Below are 13,287 nucleotides of genomic sequence, written 5' to 3'. Positions count from 1 at the left end.
TAGCTGCAGGGTGCAGTGTTAAATATATGGATAGCTGCAGGGTGCAGTGTTAAATATATGGATAGCTGCAGGGTGCAGTGTTAAATATATGGATAGCTGCAGGGTGCAGTGTTAAGTCTATGGATAGCTGCAGGGTGCAGTATTAAATCTATGGATAGATGCAGGGTGCAGTATTAAATCTATGGATAGCTGCAGGGTGCAGTATTAAATCTATGAATAGCTGCAGGGTACAGTGTTTGAAATTGAAATCTGATTTCCCAACACGCTGTAGTGGATAGCGCTGACAGTTTACTGGAATAGTGAAGTATGTGTTCTTATTGATAATAAATGTTATGGTTTTATTTCATAGCACGCCGCCGAACTGGAACAGAAACAAAATGAGTCCGAAAACAGAAAGCTGCTCGGAGAAATCGTCAAATACAGCAATGTTATACAGGTACGTTTCCGTGGTTACGGCCGCCATTTATACAGCTCACCCGCATAACGTTCAAAGAAAAATATCAAGAGAAAAATAGCATTTTAAAAGTCATTATTATACCTCTCAATTGTGAACAACATGACAAATATTTATGTAAATGTATTTTATCTGTCTGTTTAATATAGCGTTTTACACATTGCAACCCGTCTTCTCCGAATTTTCACTTGGATTTTGTCATTTTGGTTCTGTTTTAATAAGTGTAATTCAGAGTCATTAGTGTTATTCTATATTTGTCAGTGGTTGTGGTTTTAATTTTGTGGGTGTGGTTATTTTTTTGGGCGTGGATAAACATTTTTGGGATATGGTTCTAATTTCTGTTGTGGATAATATCACTTTCTGTTGCTCAATTTCTCCCCAGTTACTACACATTAAAAGCAACAAATACCTCACAGTCAACAAGAGACTACCGGCACTTCTGGAAAAGAACGCCATGCGCGTGTCGCTGGACGCAGCGGGAAACGAAGGATCCTGGTTCTACATTCAGCCATTTTGGAAGCTGAGAAGTGAAGGCGATAATGTACATTTATTAAAATTCCCTTCTATACAATAACATTATTGTAAAACACCTTCCCAATATTAAAGGGACACTATAGTCATCAGAACAATTACAGCTTAATGTAGTTGTTCTGGTGAGTATAATGGCTCCCTTCAGGCGTTGCCTTTTCACTGCCTTTTGCACTTGGGCATCTACCCCGAGTACCAATGTTCATGCGCATTCTCACTCTTCTCGAGCAGTGCCTAATGTGCGCTTGCTCCATAATTACGGCTATGCAAAGGTTATCAGCTACATAGACTTTACGGGTCTTTTTAGAAACACTTAGTACAACCAAAAGGTGACTTTTAGCTATATGGTTGTGCTCAAAGTGAGGAGGTAACAGTTCCTCTTAAAACCTAGCACCAAAGAGAATTTACAAAGGGTTTGTTAGAGGTTCATTCTAAAATAGCAAATTCCTTGTTTATACCTGATACCGTCTGACTGGCCTCGTGTTTACAGATACAGCAGCTATCTGATCATTTCTCCTATAAACAATAATTCGATCACTGCAGGTATAGTCAGCTGTGTGCAGAGTGTTCATACATCGCATAGAAGACTCCTCAGAAACTTTGGCAATAACAAGTTAAAAATATGTAAACCAGTTTATCGAAGCATATAAAAATATGAAGTTAGAAAACTGCAGCACTCAGCGTGACATAGATTCTACCACCTTACACCTGCTCATGGGGTGTGCAGAGTGACAGGAGGCAATGAGTTCTGGAGGTGTTTGATTGAGTTTTTGGGGGATGTTTGAGCACAGAAAGAACAAAACGTTTCGAAATTCGCTATATAGGTGGTTTTATTTCATAAAGTGTAGTAAACGTCTGTCTTCAATAAGTATCTTGATATATATTTTACTAACATATTATTAAGAAATAACCCAAAAGAAAGCTCTTTGCAGCTTTGCGGTTAATAATATTTTAAAAATATAATTTTGGATCATAATTGCACGTTTTGGAGCAATATTAGAAAATGTAGGTTTTTCTACTTCACTTTAATCATCAATGGCTACAGGAATGTGTGAAATGTTAAACTAAATGGCCGAAGTCCAACATTATAGAGAAATCGAACGATGTAGCTATTCGAGACGCATTGTGTACATTTTGTCCCTTTAATAAACAAATTAAAAGGAATGCGGCCAAGGACTGAACCTTGTGATGGTTTGATTCTGGCTCCTTCCCAATGTTAGAAGGTCCAGTTCATAGAAATCCCCACCAGTCTGATTTTTATTTACAGGGGATTTTACCCAATGCAGCCCCCCGGGGTGTTTTTTCTGTGTGAACGTTCTATATGTTGTTGTAGCTTTATGATGTAGATATCAGACATGCAGGTCTGTAGTTCCCAGCCTGAGATCTTGCTGTGATCCTGTTTAATCTTCACCTTGTTCTTGACAGGTTGTTGTGGGAGATAAAGTGGTTTTGATGCCGGTTAATGCTGGTCAGCCACTCCACGCCAGCAATATTGAACTTCTCGATAATCCGGGGTGCAAAGAGGTGAGACTTTGGGACTCGATTAAAGCAACAACTAAACTTTGAAACTTTACTAAAAACAGAACCCTTTCTGTCTCCTTTTAGGTAAACGCCGTAAATTGTAACACCAGCTGGAAAGTGGTCTTGTTCATGAAATACAGCGATTACAGAGATGATGTCTTGAAAGGGGTATGTAAAACGACCTGTGCAAAATAAGCTTTATAATTCCTTTTACATTCCTCTCTGCTCTCACTAAACCGGATAACGCTTTATGCCATGGCCTGGGGTGGGTTTTTGGCCGAGTAACATGTATTTAGGGTTTCGATGATAACGAAGGTACAATAATATCCCAAGGACAGGACTAAAACATCAGAGTTATTTGAGGTATTCTTTGCCATTCTAAGCCTTTCCTGCAATCTTTTTCAGGCTGGAATTCAGAGTATAACAGCATTGTACAGCACTGACAGGGTTAATGGTAGATTTATTTTACGTTGAACACTTTTATTGCCATGCTTGCCAGATCCTGAGCTGTATGTAGCATTAATGTGCTGCAGGAGGGATCTTGATTTGTTAATTAACTTTTCTCCTGCATCATATGAAAGCCACTTACGACAGGGCACCACTACGTATACTGCCCATCAGCATATAGGAATCCTGTGTAAAGAGCTCTCTTTCATGTAGATAATGATTCTCCGTTACCTGAAGCTATTCAAGTTGGTCTCTCTCTGTTCTCGCCATAGGGTGATGTTGTGAGATTGTTTCATGCAGAACAAGAGAAGTTTCTCACTTGTGATGAATATGAGAAAAAGCAGCACATCTTCCTGCGGACCACCTTGCGCCAGTCTGCAACATCCGCGACCAGCTCCAAGGCATTGTGGGAAATAGAGGTAATTCCAAATAGACCCAGAATAGAAATGAAAGATTTCAGGCTAAAGTAGCTGAGCTGTGGAGGTTGTTTCCAAATGAGTTATTTTGACCTACATCGTTTCAAACCGCGTTCAATGGTGTTCAATGAATAAATACCCTTAAATAAATAGTCACCATACAGTCTGACACTGATACAATCATAAAAATTAAGAAATGATCCCAAGGCACATCACAGTTTTGCACATAAAAAGAGGTTTTATTCATGCATTGAAAATACAACAAGATATCATTATAGCAGAGAGAAAGTGCATAGTATAGTGCTAAACCAGTATATAGTGCCAAAACCACAATGTAAGTAAAGTGCTAAATGCAAAAACCCATTAAAAAAGATATACGACCAAGAGCAGGAGAAATAAAACCCCAATGTTTCGGCTGTGAAGCCTTCCTCTGGGGGACCTCATCATACAATGATACAATCATACAGTTATACATTCATACAAAATGATACAATAATACAATCACAGTGATACAGTCACACAGTGATACAGTCAGACAATTATACACTGATGCAATTATACAGTCATCCAGTGTTACAGTGATGCAGTCAGACAGTGATGCAGTCAGACAGTGATGCAGTCAGACAGTGATGCAGTCAGACAGTGATGCAGTCAGACAGTGATGCAGTCAGGCAGTGATGCAGTCAGGCAGTGATGCAGTCAGGCAGTGATGCAGTCAGGCAGTGATGCAGTCAGGCAGTGATGCAGTCAGGCAGTGATGCAGTCAGGCAGTGTTACAGTCAGGCAGTGTTACAGTCAGGCAGTGTTACAGTCAGGCAGTGACGCAGTGATACAGTCATGCAGTGTTACAATTATACAGTCATCCAGTGTTACAGTGATGCAGTCAGGCAGTGATGCAGTCAGGCAGTGACGCAGTGATACAGCTATACAGTCAGGCAGTGATGCAGTCAGGCAGTGATGCAGTCAGGCAGTGATACAGCTATACAGTCATACAGTTATACAGTCATACAGTTATACAGTCAGTCATACAGTGATACAGTCAGACAATTATATACTGATGCAGTTATACAGTGATGCAGTCAGACAATTATATACTGATGCAGTTATACAGTGATGCAGTCAGACAATTATATACTGATGCAGTTATACAGTGATGCAGTCAGACAATTATATACTGATGCAGTTATACAGTCATGCAGTGTTACAATTATACAGTCATCCAGTGTTACAGTGATGCAGTCAGGCAGTGATGCAGTCAGGCAGTGACGCAGTGATACAGCTATACAGTCAGGCAGTGATGCAGTCAGGCAGTGATGCAGTCAGGCAGTGATACAGCTATACAGTCATACAGTTATACAGTCAGTCATACAGTGATACAGTTATGCAGTGATACAGTGTTAGTTATACAGTGATACCATCAGACAGTAATACAGTCTGTTATACAGTCATACAGTGATACAGTCAGACAGTGATACAGTCAGACAGTTATACACTGATACAGTTATACACTGATACAGTTATACACTGATACAGTTATACACTGATACAGTGATACAGTCATACAGTGATACAGTCAGACAATTATACACTGATACAGTTATACAGTGTTACAGTTATACAGTCATCCAGTGTTACAGTTATACAGTCAGGCAGTGATGCAGTCAGGCAGTGACGCAGTCAGGCAGTGACGCAGTCATGCAGTGACGCAGTGATACAGTCATACAGTGATACAGTCAGACAATTATATACTGATGCAGTTATACAGTGATGCAGTCATGCAGTGTTACAATTATAGTCATATAGTCATACAGTGATACAGTCAGACAGTGTTACAATGATACAGTGATACAGTTATGCAGTGATACAGTGTTAGTTATACAGTGATACCATCAGACAGTAATACAGTCTGTTATACAGTCATACAGTGATACAGTCGGACAATTATACACTGATGCAGTTATACAGTGATACAGTCATGCAATGTTACAATTATACAGTCATCCAGTGTTACAGTTATACAGTCAGACAGTGTTACAGTCAGACAGTGTTACAGTCAGACAGTGTTACAGTCAGGCAGTGTTACAGTCAGGCAGTGTTACTGTCAGACAGTGTTACTGTCAGACAGTGTTACAGTCAGACAGTGTTACAGTCAGACAGTGATGCAGTCAGACAGTGATGCAGTCAGACAGTGTTACAGTCAGACAGTGTTACAGTCAGACAGTGTTACAGTCAGACAGTGATGCAGTCAGGCAGTGATGCAGTCAGGCAGTGACGCAGTCAGGCAGTGACGCAGTGATACAGCTATACAGTCATACAGTTATACAGTCAGTCATACAGTGATACAGTCAGACAATTATATACTGATGCAGTTATACAGTGATGCAGTCATGCAGTGTTACAATTATAGTCATATAGTCATACAGTGATACAGTCAGACAGTGTTACAATGATACAGTGATACAGTTATGCAGTGATACAGTGTTAGTTATACAGTGATACCATCAGACAGTAATACAGTCTGTTATACAGTCATACAGTGATACAGTCGGACAATTATACACTGATGCAGTTATACAGTGATACAGTCATGCAATGTTACAATTATACAGTCATCCAGTGTTACAGTTATACAGTCAGACAGTGTTACAGTCAGATAGTGTTACAGTCAGGCAGTGTTACAGTCAGGCAGTGTTACAGTCAGGCAGTGTTACAGTCAGACAGTGATGCAGTCAGGCAGTGATGCAGTCAGACAGTGATGCAGTCAGGCAGTGATGCAGTCAGGCAGTGATGCAGTCAGGCAGTGTTGCAGTCAGGCAGTGTTACAGTCAGGCAGTGACGCAGTGATACAGTCATGCAGTGTTACAATTATACAGTCATCCAGTGTTACAGTGATGCAGTCAGGCAGTGATGCAGTCAGGCAGTGACGCAGTGATACAGCTATACAGTCAGGCAGTGATGCAGTCAGGCAGTGATGCAGTCAGGCAGTGATACAGCTATACAGTCATACAGTTATACAGTCAGTCATACAGTGATACAGTCAGACAATTATATACTGATGCAGTTATACAGTGATGCAGTCAGACAATTATATACTGATGCAGTTATACAGTGATGCAGTCAGACAATTATATACTGATGCAGTTATACAGTGATGCAGTTATGCAGTGTTACAATTATAGTCATATAGTCATACAGTGATACAGTCAGACAGTGTTACAATGATACAGTGATACAGTTATGCAGTGATACAGTGTTAGTTATACAGTGATACCATCAGACAGTAATACAGTCTGTTATACAGTCATACAGTGATACAGTCAGACAGTGATACAGTCAGACAGTTATACACTGATAGTTATACAGTCATACAGTGATACAGTCAGACAATTATACACTGATACAGTTATACAGTGATACAGTGTTACAGTTATACAGTCATCCAGTGTTACAGTTATACAGTCAGGCAGTGACGCAGTCAGGCAGTGACGCAGTCAGGCAGTGACGCAGTCAGGCAGTGACGCAGTGATACAGTCAGTCATACAGTGATACAGTCAGACAATTATATACTGATGCAGTTATACAGTGATGCAGTCATGCAGTGTTACAATTATAGTCATATAGTCATACAGTGATACAGTCAGACAGTGTTACAATGATACAGTGATACAGTTATGCAGTGATACAGTGTTAGTTATACAGTGATACCATCAGACAGTAATACAGTCTGTTATACAGTCAGACAGTGATACAGTCAGACAGTTATACACTGATACAGTTATACACTGATACAGTTATACAGTCATACAGTGATACAGTCAGACAATTATACACTGATACAGTTATACAGTTATACAGTGTTACAGTTATACAGTCATCCAGTGTTACAGTTATACAGTCAGGCAGTGATGCAGTCAGGCAGTGACGCAGTCAGGCAGTGACGCAGTGATACAGTCATACAGTTATACAGTCAGTCATACAGTGATACAGTCAGACAATTATATACTGATGCAGTTATACAGTGATGCAGTCATGCAGTGTTACAATTATAGTCATATAGTCATACAGTGATACAGTCAGACAGTGTTACAATGATACAGTGATACAGTTATGCAGTGATACAGTGTTAGTTATACAGTGATACCATCAGACAGTAATACAGTCTGTTATACAGTCATACAGTGATACAGTCGGACAATTATACACTGATGCAGTTATACAGTGATACAGTCATGCAATGTTACAATTATACAGTCATCCAGTGTTACAGTTATACAGTCAGACAGTGTTACAGTCAGACAGTGTTACAGTCAGACAGTGTTACAGTCAGACAGTGTTACAGTCAGGCAGTGTTACTGTCAGACAGTGTTACTGTCAGACAGTGTTACAGTCAGACAGTGTTACAGTCAGACAGTGATGCAGTCAGACAGTGATGCAGTCAGACAGTGTTACAGTCAGACAGTGTTACAGTCAGACAGTGTTACAGTCAGACAGTGTTACAGTCAGACAGTGATGCAGTCAGGCAGTGATGCAGTCAGGCAGTGACGCAGTCAGGCAGTGACGCAGTGATACAGCTATACAGTCATACAGTTATACAGTCAGTCATACAGTGATACAGTCAGACAATTATATACTGATGCAGTTATACAGTGATGCAGTCATGCAGTGTTACAATTATAGTCATATAGTCATACAGTGATACAGTCAGACAGTGTTACAATGATACAGTGATACAGTTATGCAGTGATACAGTGTTAGTTATACAGTGATACCATCAGACAGTAATACAGTCTGTTATACAGTCATACAGTGATACAGTCAGACAGTTATACACTGATACAGTTATACAGTTATACAGTCAGACAGTGATGCAGTCAGGCAGTGATGCAGTCAGACAGTTATACAGTGTAACTGATCGCCTGGCACCCCGACTGGGTACCTCCGTTAATGGATGCTCCTAGCGCTTCCTGAGGACTCCAAGCACTCTGGCAGACACCACAATTACCGAATCAGAGAAGCATATGAATCCTCTCAAGCCTCTGAATGCTGTAGACAGTTGAATAGGAACCATACGAATAGGCTTGTACTCCTAGCAGTCAAACTGGAACAGCATGCAATAAATCCTCCCCCAATAATGAGACGACACTTCACTTTGAGGGTAAAACAGGAACTCTGGACTGGCTCATCCAGCCTGGCTTTTATTTCCATCTCACACATACAGGCCACACCCAGGGGGAGGCATAAAATAACCAATCCGAGATATGGAACAACCCACACATCCCCTCCCCTTAGCCTGAGAGATAATCCAATTATTATACAGTTTAAAACATAACTTTTACACAATATCTGTAACTTCAAAACCATACTTCACATTCACATACAAATCACATATTCAGACTCAGCATACTTTAAACATAAACACTTCCAAAATTCAGGCAAATCCCTCCAGTGGATCAAAAGTTGCACGGAAGTCCTTTTATGACCGACCGCCAGCACATTTTCTTGCCCAAAACAGTTCCATGGATTTGGGCTGTGCGGTCGGTCAATTTCTGGCATAAAAATGGCTAAGTCCCATTCGAAGTGTGCCTGTACTTCGACTTTAGTCGAAGTGTCGAAGTGGAGTTGATGTTAAGGGTCGGCAGTGTTCGAAGTTAAAATGGCCGCCGCCACGTGGGCCTTTGTCCGATACAGGCCACTTCGACGACTTCGACAACTTCGGTAACTTCGACAGCTTCGACAGCTTCGACCACTTTGACAGCTTCGACTGTGTCCGAAGTGCCATATACAAATGTACTAATCTGTCCCCAAAGTATTTAAAGGGCTAGGGACAGTATTATACAATCCACATGCCCACAAGTAGTTCTTAAAGGGTCAGTACATTATGGTAGCAGTCCATAAGCCCCAATTCAGTCCCTTAAAGGGCAATACCTCCCAGGGACCATAATCACTGGGCAGGAGGCTAGCAACCAGGCTTCTCCAGTTCTCAGTGGCGAGGTTGGTTCCGCCACATACAGTTATACAGTCAGACAGTGATGCAGTCAGGCAGTGATGCAGTCAGACAGTGATGCAGTCAGGCAGTGATGCAGTCAGGCAGTGATGCAGTCAGGCAGTGATGCAGTCAGGCAGTGATGCAGTCAGGCAGTCAGGCAGTGTTGCAGTCAGGCAGTCAGACAGTGTTACAGTCAGACAGTCAGACAGTGTTACAGTCAGACAGTGTTACAGTCAGACAGTCAGACAGTGTTACAGTTATACAGTGATACACTCTGTGACTCTCTTGTCAGGTTGTACATCACGATCCCTGTCGGGGAGGAGCCGGCCAATGGAACAGCCTCTTCCGCTTTAAACATTTGGCAACAGGAAATTACTTGGCAGCTGAGGTGAGTTAGACCTGGCAGTCATTGGAGGGTGAATGAGACCTGGCAATCATTGGAGTGTGAGTGAGACCTGGCAATCATTGGAGTGTGAGTGAGCCAGGGCAGTCATTGGAGTGTGAGTGAGCCAGGGCAGTCATTGGAGTGTGAGTGAGACCTGGCAATCATTGGAGTGTGAGTGAGCCAGGGCAGTCATTGGAGGGTGAATGAGACCTGGCAATCATTGGAGTGTGAGTGAGACCTGGCAATCATTGGAGTGTGAGTGAGACCTGGCAATCATTGGAGTGTGAGTGAGACCTGGCAATCATTGGAGTGTGAGTGAGACAGGGCAGTCATTGGAGTGTGAGTGAGACCTGGCAATCATTGGAGTGTGAATGAGACAGGGCAGTCATTGTAGTGTGTGTGAGACAGGGCAATCATTGTAGTGTGAGTGAGACCTGGCAATCATTGTAGTGTGAGTGAGACCTGGCAATCATTGGAGTGTGAGTGAGACAGGGCAGTCATTGGAGTGTGAGTGAGACCTGGCAATCATTGGAGTGTGAATGAGACAGGGCAGTCATTGTAGTGTGTGTGAGACAGGGCAATCATTGTAGTGTGAGTGAGACCTGGCAATCATTGTAGTGTGAGTGAGACCTGGCAATCATTGGCGTGTGAGTGAGACCTGGCAATCATTGGCGTGTGAGTGAGACCTGGCAATCATTGGAGTGTGAATGAGACAGGGCATTCATTGGAGTGTGAATGAGACAGGGCATTCATTGGAGTGTGAATGAGACAGGGCATTCATTTGGAGTGTGAATGAGACAGGGCATTCATTGGAGTGTGAATGAGACCTGGCAATCATTGGAGTGTGAATGAGACCTGGCAATCATTGGAGTGTGAATGAGACAGGGCATTCATTGAAGTCCAGGAGTCCTTTTATTACAAATACTGGGAAGCTATTTAATGTCACCCAGACTGCAATGTGCTCTCTGCACACACAGGGGCAGAACTGAGCAGACTTGACTGCAGGCCTAGGAAACAGCATTCAGAATGTAGTGTCTTGTTTCAATTAGCAAATTGTTCCCAGTTCCTTGATTTATACAAAACCCAGCTGACGTTGCCACGTTTACCACTGGGCTTATTCATTAATCAGTACTTTTAGTGATCCGGGAACTTAGTTGTAAAATCGGAGCCAAAACAGTTGAGCCGGTGACTTTTCCCACATATACTTTTTCTGGATGCCATTTTGGTGCACGATGTGTCACCGCTTAGTGAATAACCCCCATGGGATCTGTCTGTGCATTCCTATTGGTTACAGCTGTTCCTATTAGGAAGTATCACGTCTCACCGGAGCTGCTGTATTTCCCAATAACTCTGCTCTGTGTTTTCTTTGAAACACTGTCAACGTTACTGACGGCTACTTTCTGTAAAAGCTGGGTTTTGATTGGAGTAAACATTCGATTCATCAAATCGAGATCTGAAGTAAAATTATCTGAGCTGGTAAATGTTTGCCAGTTTATTTAATAGACTCCACAGGGTTCTGTATTGTAATAAATCCCACAATGTAAATCCTGATCCTTTTAACCCTTCGCCTTCCGCCCGGTTGACACTCATTGTTATTGAACACATTGGATTTCGCTTGAGGTCTCTTTCGACCTGACTTTTGAATTTTATGTTTTCTTTCCTAATCTTGCACAGCACCTTCTGTTTACTTACTGCCTGATTACAGCTACCAGCTTATATAATTCTTTAGCTAATCTGAAGCAAGTAAATATTCTTTATTTCGTTTGAATAGGAATATAAATCTCTGACGGCAGTTCCCCTGGAATATAATGAAAACAAAAGCAAATTAGCGACAACCGCCTAACCACAATCTGCAGATAAATCAAATACATGCAGTGTAAACAGAGACGTAGTATGTGGGACTTTTATTTAGTGACAGCAAACCATTAAATAGCTGGATTATACTTGGAGTTCTGTCCAAACAGCCTGACCCCTCTTATTGAGCAAGGTCAGCGACACTTAAAACAGAGCTCTGCCCCAACTCCTCCCCGTTTGTTACCATGCCACCAACTGCAAAAACCTGCGCGTTTTATAAAAAAGTATATTAAAAAATTAATTCAATCCCCTTGCGGTCCTTTGTGAAATCGTGACTGTGTATGGGATACTATTGAACAGACAAAACAGAAAGCAAGTTCTCTTTAGTAACATATTGAAGGATTTGCCAAGCAAAATGCAAAGCGTTAACCTTGAGAAGTTAAAGATTTATGGAGCCTTATTTGGATGGGATGGGAGGGGGAGAGTTACAATGCTGCCGACACCAAGTACTTATGGAAGAGAAGAGATCTAAACTTTCAGGGCCCAGGATTTTGTATATTATGTTAATGTATCCATATATTTAATAAAGGTGTGAAAAATCTAATTAAATCTAGAAGTGCAAAGTAGCCGATCGTCTGACGGTGAGGGAATTTTACAGGGAATATAATATCGTTTTATTTACTGCTGGTACGTTACTCTGCTGGGTCACATGACTGGAACGATCTGTACAACAAATTCTCTGAAAGAGCACATCAGGAAATGAATGTGTGTGAAAGTGAGGATTTACATTAAAATATTAACATTTTAATTTAAATTGAGACCGTCAGGATTATTAATTAAATTCTCAAAGACCCTGTGCCAAATGGGGTAAAATCATCTGGTGCATTATGGGGCCATTCGTGCTGGCAAATTCCGACCACTGTACTTGCTATTTATCAATATTCAGATTTTGCATGGCAGGCTCCTGAATATGGCCCGAATTTCGAGTCGACCGAGCGCTGCCAGATGGCTGACATCATGGCCTGGATTTTAAAAACCCAAACTATTGGCCTGCTGGCAGCAGGTGGGGGCTACTAAAATATACAAGGGCGGTTGAATATATCATCGTGCCCCCTCTGAAATGTGTGCTATTTTCCCCATCCTGGTGGCTAAAGCCACCTTGCCACCTTCCCCCCAAATATAATACACTGCATACCCCCTTAATAATAGTGAAGTGAGTCACAGTAAATCTAATAACTTGGGGTAAATAAATCTACTTACCGTTTGACGCCTTCTTTCTTCTGAAGTCTTCTTTTCCTTACCTCCTCAATAAGGCCCAAAAAATGGCTTTACATCCTGACCGAACTATTAAAATAGAAAAAATAAAAAAAGCAGATTCACTAAAATCCAACTAAATAATAAAACTACAACACAGCAAAGGTAGACCCACGTGAGCCCCTCGAGGGCACCACACAGAATGAGCTTCAAGGCATTTCTAAAGTCTCTGGATTTTGGTTTGACCCCCCAGACCCAATCCTTGCTTTTTTTTTCAAAATTTGAGGTGGGAGAGTGCAGTGTCAGCTGTGAATTTTCTATAAATTTGTCACTTTATGTAATGGCCTTTTGTCTGCACAGAGCACTTTCTTATTTGGCCACATGATTAGCGGCCAAGATTTGTCTGACAACTGCAAGCTTCGCTGGCAAAAAGCAAATAAACAATACATTTGCCAAAGTGGATCTTGTCTGATGCATTAGATACTTAATTTTTTAAAACCCT

General features: G+C 41.5%; 1 protein-coding gene across 1 annotated transcript in view; it reads left to right on the top strand.

Moving 5' to 3' along the window:
* Positions 1-13,287, top strand: part of ITPR2 (inositol 1,4,5-trisphosphate receptor type 2) — a 327,302-nt gene that overhangs the window by 82,195 nt on the left and 231,820 nt on the right. The window contains exons 4-9 of the mRNA XM_063446689.1: positions 350-436; positions 837-995; positions 2,408-2,506; positions 2,588-2,671; positions 3,223-3,369; positions 9,645-9,740. Of these exons, the coding sequence (XP_063302759.1) occupies positions 350-436; positions 837-995; positions 2,408-2,506; positions 2,588-2,671; positions 3,223-3,369; positions 9,645-9,740 (672 nt within the window). The remainder of the gene's footprint in view (positions 1-349; positions 437-836; positions 996-2,407; positions 2,507-2,587; positions 2,672-3,222; positions 3,370-9,644; positions 9,741-13,287) is intronic.

Source organism: Pelobates fuscus, chromosome 3 (genome assembly GCF_036172605.1).
Source record: "Pelobates fuscus isolate aPelFus1 chromosome 3, aPelFus1.pri, whole genome shotgun sequence".
Lineage (NCBI taxonomy): Eukaryota > Metazoa > Chordata > Amphibia > Anura > Pelobatidae > Pelobates > Pelobates fuscus.
Note: the sequence above shows the minus strand (reverse complement) of the source record. Positions and strands in the feature narration are given on the sequence as shown.